At 38.8% G+C, this 16,311-nt stretch overlaps 1 protein-coding gene across 3 annotated transcripts; it reads left to right on the top strand.

The window, feature by feature from the left end:
* Positions 1-593: 593 nt before the first annotated feature.
* LOC114473835 (adenylate cyclase type 8-like) lies at positions 594-16,271 on the top strand. Of its 3 annotated transcripts, XM_028463664.1 has the most exons (24): positions 594-694; positions 792-1,003; positions 2,106-2,381; positions 2,455-2,649; positions 3,930-4,398; positions 4,867-5,016; positions 5,222-5,349; positions 5,461-5,572; positions 5,716-5,843; positions 6,702-6,860; positions 7,807-8,041; positions 8,354-8,542; positions 8,614-8,714; positions 9,305-9,506; positions 9,581-9,661; positions 10,940-11,067; positions 11,222-11,303; positions 11,368-11,526; positions 11,615-11,761; positions 13,071-13,163; positions 14,165-14,279; positions 15,287-15,421; positions 15,903-16,001; positions 16,131-16,271. In XM_028463664.1, exons 3-23 carry the CDS (start codon positions 2,134-2,136, stop codon positions 15,947-15,949), a joined length of 3,303 nt encoding a protein of 1,100 aa, XP_028319465.1. In that variant the 5' UTR covers positions 594-694; positions 792-1,003; positions 2,106-2,133; the 3' UTR covers positions 15,950-16,001; positions 16,131-16,271. The 3 variants fall into 3 exon arrangements, with proteins under 3 accessions (XP_028319465.1, XP_028319484.1, XP_028319474.1); XM_028463683.1 differs by lacking the exon at positions 16,131-16,271 and having other exon boundaries at positions 15,271-15,421; positions 15,903-15,999; XM_028463673.1 differs by lacking the exon at positions 16,131-16,271 and having other exon boundaries at positions 15,271-15,411; positions 15,903-15,999.
* The last annotated feature ends 40 nt before the right edge of the window (positions 16,272-16,311 follow it).

The raw sequence follows: 16,311 nt of genomic DNA on the forward strand, positions 1-16,311 counted from the left end.
TTTGAAGTTTCAGTTGACTTCCATGTAATAGTTTGTTTTTTTTTTTAACCATATGTTGAGTTGAGGTTTTGTTTATGCAGACAAGGTTTTTCAGGAAATGTTTTATCTCCTGACATGTTACGACTGTCAACTGCCAGTCTTCCTCAGAGGAATTCTGCTGATCGCCTTTGATGTTTCCTTTGAAGTTTCACTTGACTTCCACGTAATAGTTTTTTTTTAACAGTATGTTAAATTGAGGTTTTGTTTATTCAGACAAGGTATTTCAGGATTATTATTATTATTATTTTCCTGAAAAACCTTTGAATCTTGTTTGGTGAGGAGTGAATTTATTAAACGGCTCCAGTGTTTGTAACTGAGTTGATTTTCACACCAGTTTCTATTTCCTGACCAAAGAAACAAACCACTGACCAGATTGAACTCCGGCTAATCCCATCATGCACCTGAGCAGTTAATCTGAGCCATTAATGAGCGCTGATTTCAAGGATTCCTGTTGGATTAACACTCACTCGGACATCTGCTGCTCCACATCAGCTCTGCTCGCTCGCCCAGGGAGAGGAGAGGAGAGGAGAGGAGCGGGGGCGTGGGGTGACCTTTGACCTCACACACACCGAGGGTCGTCAGCCTAACCGCGCTCTCCCTCAGCTCTGGATCGGGTTTGATTCCTCTGGATTCCTCCGATCAGACCAGATTAAGAGTCACGTGGTTTGTTTTGATCAAGTCTTGGTTGGAAATCCTTTGAATCTGGTTTTAATTCGTGCTGAAAAGAAGTTTTTCTTCGTTTGTTTCTGTAGATTTCAAGCAGCTTGTTTGGATTTACTGTGATCCAACCACAACGACCTTGGCTCGCCTCCTTTTCGCGTGACGTACACAAACGAAGAACTGCGATAAACTTAATTTTTTCTCTTTTCGTGACGTCATGAATGAACTTTTTGGAGGATGTGATGTCACACTTTGGGACTTCTGTGTGTTTTTATGTGATAATCATCAGCTTTTCATAACATCAGTAAGTAAACAAAGGGTTTTTATAATTAATCACATGATTGATTAACAATCTTTAATTAGTCCTGGAGCACTATTTACTGTATAACTGAACCGTTCTAGTTTCATGAATGGGCAACTTTTTTATTATTATTGCAAAAAAATCATCTGTTCTTAATTTGTTTTATTTTTATATATATATATATACAGGTTTATTTTCTCTTTTATTTAGTATTTGTATTTAAAGGTCTATTTTTAGTTGTTTTGTGGTTTTCATTAGATTACATTTTTATTTAATTTTAATTTCTGTTTATTTCTTCCTGTATTATTAAATCTATATTATATTGTTTTATTTATTTTTGAATTATTATTATTATTAATAATAATATTTTTCTTTTTCTTTTTTTTTAAAGATTTATGGGGTATTAAAACCAAACAATAACAAATAGAACATATATACAATTGGGATAATAAAAATAATAATAGAATCTGTAAGTTTCTGTAATAATAAATCAAAATTGAGTTCAACACACTGAGCTACAGATACTAATATCTACAAAACAAGCAGATCCAATATGAAACACAAAATTCAGCATAAATTTCTTCATAATTTTCTCAGTATTTTAACAAAAAGCCGATGAAATAACTAATACGTCTATTAACTGTACATGTGACCTAGGATAGATACCGGACAAGCCCCCGTGTTGTCACATGCTCGGCTGAGAGCTTCGCTTTAGGTGGATTTTCAGATGAGTTTTTTTGCTGTAACACAAAGTCAGAAATGCTGTACAGCAGTTTTTCTCAAGTGGGGGGTACACGATGGCACTACAGGGGGTAAATATGGCTTTATTTTAATGTTGTTTTTTTTGTTAAAATAATGATAATCATACAAAATATTAGCAGCAACTCACAAAATGACAACAAATACACTAAAGGAGAGAAAAATACACAAGGTCACTACAAAAATAACCAAAAACACACACACTGAGAGAGAATGATTTAAACAATATCAACAACACACTAAAACAGAACTGATCCTAACCTTCAGGTAGTTGTTGCTATTTTCTTTGTTTTCTTGCTTTTCAACGAGACTCTCAGTGATGTCACCAAACCGCTGAAATCTTTAGGTTGGATCATCTAGCATCTCGCCTCGCCATGGATAACGCTCTGTTAAAGATGATTAACGGCAACTGTGGTCAGCTGCCAGTGAGTGCTGCAAGCCCCGCCCACTGCAGTCAGGTGAAAGTGAGCGCTGTAAGCCACGCCCCCGGCCAGCTCTGGCAGAACGCGGTGAGGAACGTCATCGACCAGCATCACCTTTACTCCTTGAGACTCGCCGGAGGTTTGGAGCGAGGACGCCACCGCATCACCGTTACCGACGCCTACATCGCCGAGATCAACAGGTAGGAGGGGGCGGAGCCTGAGGGAAAGGACTACGCCCCTTGTGTACGCTGATCCCCGATTGTGGTCCTGCAGGCAAATCAGGAACAAGGCGTCCCACAGCGCCCTCTGGCAGAAGCGACGCTCGTCTGCAGCTCGAATCTACCCGATGACGCCGAGAACGGCGGCGAAGCGGACGAAAAGCGACCCTTCGTATGACGTCGACTCCTTTGTGTCCAACGGATCGACGATTCGTGGAGTGTTTGTACCAACGCTGCAGCACACCTTCAAGTAATCACACACGCACTGACTCCAGCATCGTATTTTTCATGTATTTGGTTGAACAGTTTTATTTTTATTTAAAGCTGCAGTATGTAGAATCCTCTCTCCGCTCTTACGGAGCCAAGAGAAGTAGAGAAGGATTCAGTGTCCACTCAGAACACTTTGGATTACGATATGCTCACAGATGATGATGGAGTTTTGATCAAATTACTCCAAAAAACTTACATACTGCAGCTTTAATACTCTCTTTTGTTTCATTGTTGTTTTTTTATTGTTTCATTATTATTGCAATATTTTCTTATTGAAACTTTGTAGATTGACTTCTAAGTAGACAAACAAAGTTTAGAAAGAAAACCTTAAATATAGTAAAGTTACATTTTCTGCAATTATTTTGTTTTTGTTTAATTGTTTTTATTTTTATTTGGTCATGTGTAGTATAGGACATGGCACAGATCCGATGGCTTTACACAAGGGTTGGGGTCAATTACTATTTTCAGTTACAATTACGTTTTCAATTACCCATATTCAATCACAATTCAATTACGATTACAGCGACCAGCATTTTTTCCAATTACAATTAAATTACAATTATTTTTTATCCTCAGAAAGTCAGGTACAATAAAAGTGAACCTTCCTCTTGTGTTAGCTTTCTGTTAGCATCTCTAATGCTAACAGGTCCTAAATCAGCTGTAAAATACACTAAAAACTAATATCTATCATCTAATTTATTTCCTATCTATTGATTACCTTGTTAGGATTGATAATCAATGATAATATAGGTTTTAATATTTATGATGTGGGAGTCTGAGCCTTTATTATGTCAGTATATCTATAGATTTATATATTTTAATGGTAAAATGTGTGAAAGCTTGATATGAAACATATTTGAATAATTATTAACTACTTACAGTATGTGTAGAACTGTACATATAGAACTGTAACATGGTTTCATATTTTAGTTTAACTCAATTACAATTTAATTACGATTACGACAGCAACTGATATCAATTACGTGATTGTAATTATAATTGCTTTACTGGGCTTGTAATCGGAGGGTTGCCGGTTCAAGCCTCACCGGGGCCGTCACTGTGGGATGTTGAGCAAGTCCCTTAACCCCGAACTGCTCCCCAGGCGCCGCAAAATGGCTGCCGACTGCTCCTCAGGGATGGGTTAAGTGCAGAAGACAAATTCCAATAATGTACTAACATTACATGGCCAATTAAAGGCGAAAGCCCGGTTTAATTTAATTAAATTTTTAATAAATGTTATTAATAATTGCTGATTGACAGGTCAGCTGACCTGGAGCAGCTCTACCAGCAGTACTCCTTGGCTCAGCGGAGAACCTCATTGGTCGTCACTAACGTGCTTGACGTCTTGTCCCGCCTCCTGCTCTCAGCGCTGAGTTGGCAAATGGGCTGGGGGGGCGTGGCCAGCAACTGGCTGGTTGGCCTGTCGGTGGCGCTGTGGGCGACGGTCTGCGTGCTGGCGTTGCTACGGCGGGAAGTGATGTCGTCCCCGCCCAGCCTGCGCCTCCTCTCATTGGCCAGCTGGGCGTGTCAGACAGCGACGGCGCTGGTGGGCGTGGCCGGCTGGGTGGAAGCCGACCAATCGTGGTACGTCTTCTTCACACTGTTCGCCACCTACACTCTACTGCCCCTCCCTCTGCTGTGGTCCATCATCGCCGGGGCAACTGCATCCTCCCTGTTGTTGCTGGTGGACGTCTGCTGTCACCATAGCGACCACGGCATCATCAGAAAGGTTAGTTTGATCTTATCTGAAGGAAATGATATCATCTAATCTGAAACTTTGTGAAAAAGTATCAAAATACTGCCCTCTACTGTTAGAAATAAGAATAGATTCATCTCCTTCAAAATAAAAGTTCAAGTTTTGTGTTGTTGCGTTGGTCATCCTTTGTTGTGTTGTGAGCCTTTAGGGCCACCGTATTTCTACATTATTGTATATGTTACACATATTTTTGTTGGTGCAAATCTCGAGACAGTTTATATATATTTCATTCTGTTTTGTTCTTTTGCCCCCCCCCCCCTATATATTTATAATATGTATATATATTTATATGTTTATATATTTATATATATGTGTGTGTTTATATGTATATATATTTATAATGTGTATATATATATGTGAATATATATATATATATTTATATATGTGTATATAGTTATAATGTGTATATATATATATATATATTTATATGTGTGTTATCAGGTAGTGTCTAAGGCGCTGCTGTATCTGGCCATGAACACAGCAGGTCTGTTTATTCACTACCTGTCAGACAGAACTCAGAGACAAGCTTTCATTGAAACACGACGATGTATCGAAGGACGCGTACGACTGGAGAGAGAGAACCACAGACAGGTAACTACAGACAGGTAACTACAGACAGGTAACTACGGACAGGTAACTACGGACAGGTAACTACAGACAGGTAACTACAGACAGGTAACTACAGACAGGTAACTACGGACAGATAACTACGGACAGGTAACTACGGACAGGTAACTACGGACAGGTAACTACAGACAGGTAACTACAGACAGACACCATATGTTCTCATCTTCAGGAACGTCTGGTGATGTCGATCCTTCCTCGGTTCCTGGTTTCAGAAATGATCAGTGACATGATTATGGAGGAGTTTGTGCTTCCTGAACAACTTCATAAGATTTACATTCATCACTACAACGACGTCAGGTACGTACACCTTACATTATACTACATTACAGTACATCATACTATATTATACTTTATTACAATCATCAATCTTTATTATAATCAGTGTGTGTGTGTGTGTGTGTGTGTCAGCATTTTGTTTGCTGACATCATCGGCTTCACGTCGCTCTCGTTGATCCTTTCGGCTCAAGAACTGGTCAGAACACTCAACGAGCTTTTCGGACGCTTCGATAGGCTGGCAGAGGTTAGGAGGTCGCCATGGTGATGTGTGTGTGTTTGATGGTAGATTATTCCTGTGTGTTGTTTCAAAACAATCGTGGATAGAAAAAAGATTTCTGTGTGTGTGCGTGTGTGTGTGTGTGTGCGCGTGTGTGTGTGTGTGTGCAGGAACATCAGTGTTTGCGTATCAAGATTCTTGGTGATTGTTATTATTGTGTGTCTGGAGTTCCTGAACCACAACGAGGACACGCCCGCTGCTGTGTGGAGATGGGCCTCAGTATGATCAGCACAATCAGGTACACACACACACACACACACACACACACACACACTTCATCATGTTTATTTTTAGTTAAATGATAATCATACTAAATATTACCAGCAGCTCACAAAACCATACAAAATAAGAGAAAAATGACAAAATGACACCAAAAACACACACACACTAAGGGAGAAAAACACTTACTATTACCATCAACACACAAAACAACAATAAAGACACAATAAATGAGAGAAAAACACACAAGATCACTACACAATACACAAAAATAACAGAGAAACAGACAAAACACACACTGAGAGAATAATTTAAATAATACCAACAAAAACACAATAAATAAGACAAGAAAATGTACTGAATAATAAAAAGAACAGATAAACAACAACAAAATACACAAAAAAATTCCACAGAATTCTCAGCAAAATGTCTAAAACAGTTTGAGAAACATTGTTCTACTTTTTACATTTTAAAATGAACTTTTAAAACCTTTGAATATGACATCACGACGTAAAAAGACACATTATGTTGGTAGTTTCTTTACGGCAGGTCCCTTAGTTTCATAGTTAATATTTTAATAGTTTTTATAAATGTTTAGCTCAAAGCTGCTCTGGGTTTAATTGAGTTTTTTTTTTCTTGAAACATTTTATTTACAAATGTTATCTATAATGAGTGATAAATGAATATTTACCAGTTTTCTACAAGTTCTTAAATAACTGTAATTTTCTGGTTTAAAACCCTGTTTTATTAGTGAAAGGACATTTGTTTTACTTTATTTATACTTTTACTGAAGACTAGTAGTTTTTCCACCTCTAAGACACACACGCACACACACCCACAGACAGAGTCACACACTCACACACACACACTCTCTCAGGTATGTGCGTCGGGAGCTGCAGCAGGAGCTGAACATGAGGATCGGCGTGCACTCGGGCTCGGTGCTATGTGGAGTTCTGGGTTTGCAGAAATGGCAGTTTGACATTTGGAGCTTTGACGTGGACGTAGCAAACAGCCTGGAGTCCTCAGGGGTCCCTGGGTCAGACACACACACACACACACACACAGCCAACTGGATATTTTACATGGAATACTTACTCTTGAAATTAATTCATAGTTTTGAAAAATATAATGAATTATTTATTTATACAATTTTAAAAATAAATATTTGTCATTTTAAAATAATTTGTTCATACAGTGTAAGTGAAATAAAAAATACTCATTTTAAATGAAATATCGAGATACATGAAATTTTAATTTTTTGTATTTCATTTTTTTTTTTACCAAAATCTGGATTATTTTTTTTTTTTTACAATTTTTTTTACAAATAAAAATAAAACATTTCAGTCTGGATCACTTTAGTCAAATATTTTATTAGCATACAGCTTAGATTTGGTGGTAAGGCTCCGTTCTGCGACCTCGCTGCGTGGACAGCCCGAAGCAAAGGGAGACCCCCCCCCTTCCATGAGCTACATGGAGAGGCATAAGCAGAGAGAGCGGTCAGCATTGACATTAAAATGGCAACAAGAGACACTGTTTAATTAGACAGAAGAGGAGGAGCTGGGGGGAAGGGGGTGTAAATACTGCACTGTGACTAACTCTAACCAATGGGAAGCATGGAACATGATCAGCTGGATGATTAACAACCAGTGGGGGTGGGCTAGCTTCAACTAACGCAATGCTTAATTTGATTTAATTAATTTAATTAAATTATATTAACAATTATAATATGACATATGATATGATAAAATACAATTGTATATAATAATCAATTAAGACTAATTTTATTTGATTAAAATAATTTAATTTAACTGGATTAAAAATAATTGTGTAAAATTATTTCAGTTGTAAAATTCTGTCACTTTATATGCTTATTTCACTAATCTGTCATTTATAACTTACTACGTCGTGATTTCATTTTAATAAAGATTTAAACTTAATCAATGATGTATTTTCCTGGAGGACTCTAAGCTCCGCCCCCTCAGGCAGGTACACGTATCCCGAGCAACGCTGGACTGTCTCCATGGAGTCTACCAGGCAGAGGCGGGACATGGCGGCGACCGAAGCGACTTTCTGCGCAAACACGACATTGAGACTTTTCTGATTCGCCCGGCGCAACACGAGGAGGCGGAGCCTCCGAAAGCTCGGCCACTAAGTGTGGACGAGTTGACGTCGTGGAGCGCAGAGCTACCGTTTGGCAACATCCTTGGCATGAACTTCGTGAGTGAACGAAAGATGGAAAATAATATCGCACTGGTACAGATACTGTATACGAAGGGTTGAGAAATAGACGGTGGAAAAAATTAAATCTTTATTCTCAAAATATTACGACTTTATTCTCAAAATATTACGACTTTAATCTCGAAATATTGCGACTTTTATCTCGTAGTGCTCAGATTTCTTTTCTGAAGTAGTTTACCTCATTATTTTGTGTATATTTGTGTTGTTCTGTTGACATTTTGTGTATTTTCAGTCTTTTTTCATGTGACTGATGAGAAAAACTCCCTCACTCGTGACCTTTGACCCCCTCAGATCCTCGCTACCTTTACCAACGGCTCGCTGACTCAGCTGCCCAATCAGATGGCGGCAAAGCGCTCGGTCTGTCGGGAGGTGAACCGGCGGGTGCGGCGGGCGATGGAGGAGCGCAGCAGCGAGCGCATGAGGAAGGAGCACATCAGCACCTTCACGCAGGTGTTCAACGACTCGCACATGGAGGGGAAGGTGAGGGGGCGGGGCCAGGGCATCACCTGAGCGTTGCCACGGGCGACGCTGACACTAACATCACTTGTCAGTATTCACAGATGAGGGACGAGCTGTTCAAGTCCAACATGGTGTGTTCCTTCATCCTGCTGCTAATGCTAATGGCTGTGCAGCTGCTCGTGCCCGCCCCCCGGTAACATCATCTATTTATTTATTTATTGTTTTGGTTTATATTACTACGATAGCTGAGAAGTAGAATTAAATATATAGACCATCTTAAGATTCATGCCAACCACAATACACAATAATACAGAAATGATTAGTAACATCATTGATAATGTTGACGACAAAAGTTTGCGTCGACGCGTCGTTTCAAGTTGTAAATTCATGATAACAGAAGAAGAACCAACCTAAAGTCTCAAAAGTTTGGGACCCTTTCACGAAAAACATGTTAATGCAAATCGCCAGCTAATGCTAGGTTAGTGCTAGTGCTTCGGTATTACTATTGCTAGGTTAATGCTTAGCTGATGCAAACACTTATGCTAGGCTAATGCTAACACTAGGCTAATATTAATGCTAGGCTAATATCAACACTAGGCTAATGCTTAGCTAATGCTAATGCTAAGCACACCTGAACAGTAATATGTTTGAACCAAAGCAGCAGAAAAGTATTTCATATTTTTTTTCAAATGAATGTGTGAAAACTGTAATTTAACGCGATAAATGTACGATTATTGGCTAATGACCGACCGATCAGTGTCGTACTAACGTGTGTGGGCGCAGACTGTGTCCGATGGCGCTGACCTTCCTGTTCAGCGTGTTGGTTTATCTACTGCTGCTGCTGATCACGCTGGGGGAGGAGTTTAAGAGCTGCCCCGCCCCTCTGCAGGCGCTCTGCTGCTGGGTTCACGAGAACAAGAATGCACGAACGCTGCTCACGCTCACCGCCATCGCCGTCAACTTGGGAGTCGCCTCCGCCAACATTGTGAGTGTCGTCATTATGTTTATTAATGAGTGCGATTAGACAAGAATGAATAAACCACGCCCACTCTTCGACAGCTGTGGTGTGATTCGTCAGAACAGGCTTTGGCTCCACCCACCTCCACCTGGTCAGACTTTAACATCTGCACACACCCAGAGGTGACACACACAAACGCAGACACACACACACCAGGGTTGGGCTCAATTACATTTTTCAGTTACAATTACTTTTTTTAATTACCCATGTTTTTTACAATTTGATTATGATTACAGTGATTCTTCCAATTACAATTCAATTACATTCATTTTTTATCCTCAGAAAGTAAATTACAATTACATTCTCAATGACTAAAGTTCAATTACTCACAAAGTTAACCTTCCTCTTCTGTTAGAATCAGAATCAGAAATGTTTTTAATGGCCATGTACAGTTTTAAGGACAGTACAAGGAATTTGTCTTGGTAGTTGGTGCACAAAACAAACAACAAAAAAAATAAAAAAACAAAGAACAACCCAGCAACAATAATAATAATAATAATGATAAATATAAAGGATGAGGGATAAATAAAGGATAGATAGAGAATAAAGGATAAATAGGATAAATATATATATACAGTGCAGCAGATAATGTCATCATGGAGGTGGTGATCGGGTGGTGGGGGGGGGGTTCAGTGGGTGACTTGGGGTGTGTTCATGTGGATGGTGGCAGAGGGAAAGAATCTGTTTTTGTGTCTGGAGGTTCTGGTCCTGATGGACCTAAACCTCCTTCCAGAAGGGAGAGATTGAAACAGTTTATGACCGGGGTGGGAGGAGTTAGCCACAATCTTTCCTGCACGCCTCAGAATCCTGGAGGGGTTCAGGTCCTGGAGGGAGGGCAGATTGTAGCTGATGACCTTCTCTGCAGAGTGGATGATACGCTGCAGTCTGACCTTGTCCTTGGCCGTAGCTGCAGCGTACCAGATGGTGATGGAGGAGCAGAGGATGGACTGCATCTCTTATTAGGGTTCATACAGACGTGTAACTGACGGCCGCCATAGTTTATATATAAAATGACAGTAAAATACACAAAAAAACAGACTAAAATAATCAAAATCACTCCAAAAACACAATACGACCAAAAAAATAGCCACAAATCTATAAAATTAAATTTTTGTTAAATTTACATGTTTCCATGTATTTTGAAATGTGAGACTAATTACAATCACAAAATCATACTTTTTATGTGTTAAAACTTTTGAAATAATGATTTAAGACATTTTAATGACGATTAAGGCCTTATTTTTAGATTCATGAATTTAATGTCTTTTAAGACTTTTTAAGGATTCGTGGGAACGCTGTAATATGATAACACGTCCTAAATCATCTGTAAAATACACTAGAAACAAACATTTATCTTCTCATTTCTTTCCCATCTGACTGTAAACGTTGTCCTCTAACAGTACATGGTTCTGAGTGGTGTGGTTGCCATGGTAACCTGCGTGGTGTTTGTCAGGCTGAGCTGTGTCCTACAGCTCGCCGTCCTCCTATTGGCTGCCGTCGCTTACAGCTACGTCATCGAGACGCACAGGTGGGTCAATTACAATTACGTCTTCAATTACTACTCAATTACAATTATGGTGGCCATTACAATTACAAATAAAATGACAATTATTTTTCCTCTGTAAGTCAATTCTAATTACGTTCTCAATGACTAAAGTTTGGTGTTTGGTTGAGTCCTTCAGGTCTCATCACTTGTGTCAGAGAGGCGTGTGTATCGTTGTCCTGGTGATGTTTGTGATGGCTGTTCTCTACAACAGTCGACAGGTGAGGTTACCTTCCTCTTCTTCTTCTTCTTCTATTTCTTCTTGATCTTCTTCTTCGTTGGTAGCTGGAGGCCACGGCCAGGCTGGACTTCCTGTGGCGCCTTCAGGCGAGGAAGGAAGTGGAGGACATGAAGGAGCTGCGAGAACACAACGAGTGGTTACTCCTCAACATCCTGCCAGCGCACGTCGCACAGCACTTCCTGCAGAGGGACCCGCACAACGAGGTACGCCACGCCGTCACCATGGCAACTGGAGGAAAGAGCACCACCTATAGCCGTTTGTGTGCGTGTGTGTGTGTGTGTGCGTCAGCAGGAGTTGTACTCGCAGTCCTACGAGCGCGTCGGCGTCCTCTTTGCGTCTCTCTCCGGGTTTTCTGATCTTTTCGAGCAGAAGGAGTTTGTGAACGAACACGTGGAGTGTCTCCGCCTCCTCAACACCATCATCTCCGACTTTGACGAGGTCGCACAACTACACACACTACACTATACTGCAGGGTTGGAGTCAATTACAATGACATTTTCAATTATCCAGGTTCAATTACATTTAGGGATGTAACGATTAATCGTAAGGCAGTTAAAAATCGATTCATAGGTATCACGGTTCACATCGATATTCTGAAAATTGAATCGCAGTACTTTTTTATCCCTCTCTTGTTTAACAGTGTAGGCGGCGGGTGGAATCTGCTACTACTTTCTTTCTGGCCGCCTTCTACTCTTAAACATGTTCATAAATGATTCCTTACCCCTTTAGCACCGAAAGAATATCTGTAATATTACGTGAATATCTGTGAAAGTCATGTTTTTCTATTAGCTCTTTCTGCTAGCATAGCATCTCTTTTTCACTGCTAGATTAGCTGCATGCCAACCGACCACTGGGTTACCAGCGCCCTCTGCTGGTCCAAACTAATATCTGATGTAAATACAGTGCAATGACTGTTTTTTTTTTGTTTTGTTTTTTTATAAAAGTCCAATTGATAAGACACAAAATACATTTTCAGTTGCACTTTTAAAAAGAAAAATAACTATTATGTAGTTTTGCATTGTTTACTATAGAACCAGAATTTAAATTAATAGGCTTCTTCATTTGTATTATTCCTTTATTTATTTCATTCAGGATTTTATTTTAGTTAAATTGCATTGTTTTGAATAGTTTATCAAGGGATTCTTTTGACAATGAAAAATAAAAGGAAAATAGTACAGTATTTTATCGTTTTTTTCCCCCCCAAAAAAAGGTATATTTTTCAGTCATTATTTGTCTACAGTCCCATTTTGTAAAATAAATCGTGAGAGAATCGTATCGGGAGCAGAGTGAATCATTACATCCCAAATTACAATTCAATTATGATCACAATAACCAGCATTTTTTTCTATTTACACACAAATTAGAATCATTATATTTCCCCTGAAAGTCAATTACAATTACGTTCTCATTTACTAACTTTTATTCATATAGCGCTGTGATGATTGGATGTGTTTTTGTTTTATTATCTTAACATTTATATTTGAGTGCATTGATATAATAATGATGGGATTGGAATTTTGTTTAAACACTTTGTACAAAACATCAGTTCCATTCACACTATTGATACTCTGTAAATATGTATCATCTCTATTATATATATATATATATATAATATATATACCCTTCTAACCCTTAACACCTGTATGCATGTGAAAATTCACTGACAGGAAGTGGGAAAACTTAATGTGTGTGTGTGTGTGTGTGTGTGTGTGTGTGTGCGTGTGTGCGTGTGTGTGTGTGTGTGTAGTTGTTGGATGAGTGTTATTTTCAGGACGTAGAGAAGATTAAAACCATTGGCAGCTGCTACATGGCTGTTTCTGGGTTGTCACCTGATCGACAGGTCAGAGCCACTGTGACATCACACACACGTTATGTATGGGGGAGTATATACCACATGGGGTCACCAACACGGGGCCCGCGTGCCCCAAGTAGCCCACATGGACCATGTGAGGGGCCCTCGGGAGCTCTAGTCACCAATGAGCTCATCTATAATCTGATTTACGTTCACAAATATAATTACATTAATAAATAAATGATAGATGTGGTTGTAATTTAATACATTTAAATACTGCTGATAAAGTTTTAGTATCCAATGAGTTGTGGTATGTTATATAATATAATATATATAAGATATTGTTTTAAAAACGCACCGTGGATTTTTGTAAAATATGACATAATTGTTACATTTTAGAAATGTAATGTTTTTTGCACTATTATCATACTGTATGTTGGTATTTATTTATTTGCACTATTATTATATGTTGTTTTTTTGCACTATTATCCTATATTAGTCTTTATTTATTTTTTGCACTATTATCCTATGTTAGTTAGATTGTCTGTGGTGTTTTAATTTGAAAAAGATTATAAATATTTAAGCCCTTTGATCTTTCTGCCTTTTCCTACTCTGTATATATATTTCTGTGATGTTATGTATTGTTTTTTTTTATTTATGCAAAAAAGAGAAATGAAAATGAATTAATTAATTATATATTAATATATATTTTCTATTGAGAATTTTTAATTTTTTATTATTATGAGACATTTCAGGTGACCCCATTTATTTTAAGACGATGTAGATGGATTTTGAAATGATTACAAACGTTTATAGGTCACACATTTAGGATTACATTATCTGTAAAACAATGACCAACACACACACTTTAACAATATTAATGTTTAAACAGCAGTGAGGTCATAGTTCAGACAGAGCAAATGTTTATGTTTTCTGTAACACTTTAAACAGAAAATAATGAACTGAAAAACTCAGTGTGTTCCTTTAAAAGCAACAAGGTTGTGTGTGTGTGTGTGTGTGTGCGTGTGCGTGTGCGTGTGTGTGTGTAGGAGTACGAGGACTGCTGGCTTCATCTCACCGAATTGGTTCTGTTTGCGTTTGCCATGATGGAGACTCTGAAACACATAAACGTACACACAGAGAAACAGTTCCAGCTCAGAGTCGGTATGTACACACACACACACACACACACACACACACACACACACACACATTAACTTTTTCATTTTACTGATCATTATTTCCAATTTTCTTAAAGTGTTGGTACACCCACAGGTGTTCTCTGACCTGCCACTAGGGGGAAATTAAAAAAAATACCATTATTATGGGCGGAGCTCAGAGAGTAGTTAAGACACGCCCAGTAACAGCAGCCCCACCCCTACAGCGTATGGAGCTTTCAATCAATGCTCACTGAAGGAACCAGTCACTCCTCCCATCTTTTATAGAAGGGGCGGGGCCAACAGCAATCTAACTTCAACCAATAGGAACGTTCTATTGTAATAGCAGCGTTCAACCCGTAGAGGGCAGTCACTCTGACATTTTACAGCTAAAAACGTACATTTAAATAAATGTGACGACATTACTTCATATCTAATCATATATACATTCAGCAAAAATAGGTGGTTTTAGGGTTTACTTACACTTTAAACAAGTTATTTATCTCACATGTATTTATTTGTTAATAAATGCTGATGGTCTGGGTATTATTATTATTATTATTATTATTATTATTATTATTAGTGAGGATGCAGGAGGCGACCCATTTAAACTTTTCAACCCTATTGCTAATACTCAGCTAAAGTTAGGTTAGTGCTAATGCTAGACTAACGTTATTGCTAGGTTAATGCTAACGCTAATGCTAACACTAACACTAAGATAATGCTCATACTAGGTTAGTGCTTGTTAATGCATGGATAATGCTAATGCTTGGCTAATGCTAGGTTAATGCTAATGCTTGGCTTATGCTGCTGCTAGGTCAATGCTAACGCTAGGCTAATACTAATATTAGGCTAATGCCAATGCAAGGCTAATGCTAAGCTTATGCAGTGTGACGCAGACAAGCACCTGAATCCTCGCTTGAATTTTCTTCGGGAAATGTAAATGCTAGTATTCTAGTTATTATTATTATTATTATTATTATTATTATTATTATTAGCTCCCCTGTGTGTTAGGACTGGCTCACGGTCCAGTTGTTGCTGGTGTGATCGGAGCGACCAAACCTCAGTACGACATCTGGGGGCGAACAGTGAATCTGGCCAGTAGAATGGAGAGCACAGGAGTCAATGGGCGGATCCAGGTGAGCTCAGGTGGGCGTGGCCAAAGCGCTGGTCACAGGTGCAACCCCATCTCTCAAATGTCATTTTGCTTCACTTTATTGTTAATTTTTTATCTAGCTCTAGTCATAGTCTTCTGACTAAAATGCAACTTAGACTTAGTCAAAATTTTGTCATCCGGAAATAGTTTAGTTTTTGTCGACTAAATCTGTTATAGATATATTACTGTGTAAGACCACATGATCACATGACTTCTGATTAGATTTTATCCCATGTTTTTTTATTTGTTAATGAAAAATACATTTTATTATAGTTTTTAACATGTTTTTTTCTTTAAATTTGTCATAGTTTAGTTTTTGTCGTTTAAAAAATGTAGTTGACTAAAACTATATACAGTAATTTTGAGTCAACAAATTTAACTCTATCCCATTCGATGTAACTCCGCCCTCTCAGGTATTCATGTCACTTCCTCAGTTGTAACCCCACCCCATCAATTGTAACTCCGCCCCCTCAGGTCCCAGAGTCTACCAGCTTGGTCCTGGAGGAGCGCGGCTTCATTAGACAGCTCAGAGGGAACATTTACGTCAAAGGAATCAGTGAACGTCACGGACAGGTAAGGGGGCGGAGCCAACAGATTTTCCTCACCAACCCACAACATAAATAATAATTGTGTCAATCATACATCAACGTTACTGTTATTACACATATTTATTGAGAAACACTGATGTCTTTCGTACTTCAGGTTCGAACGTTCTTCATCAACAGTTGTGAGGAACGTTCCAGTGTGTTGGAGCGCGGCGGGGGGCGGGGCTTGGCTGTGAACAGGAGCATGCTGGGAGCTGTAGTTTACAATCTGGTTCAAGCCAGGAAGAGGGAGAAGCTGAGAGAAGAGAACGGAGGCTTCCACCTCGTAGAAGCTTCAT

Source organism: Gouania willdenowi, chromosome 2 (assembly GCF_900634775.1).
Source record: "Gouania willdenowi chromosome 2, fGouWil2.1, whole genome shotgun sequence".
NCBI lineage: Eukaryota > Metazoa > Chordata > Actinopteri > Blenniiformes > Gobiesocidae > Gouania > Gouania willdenowi.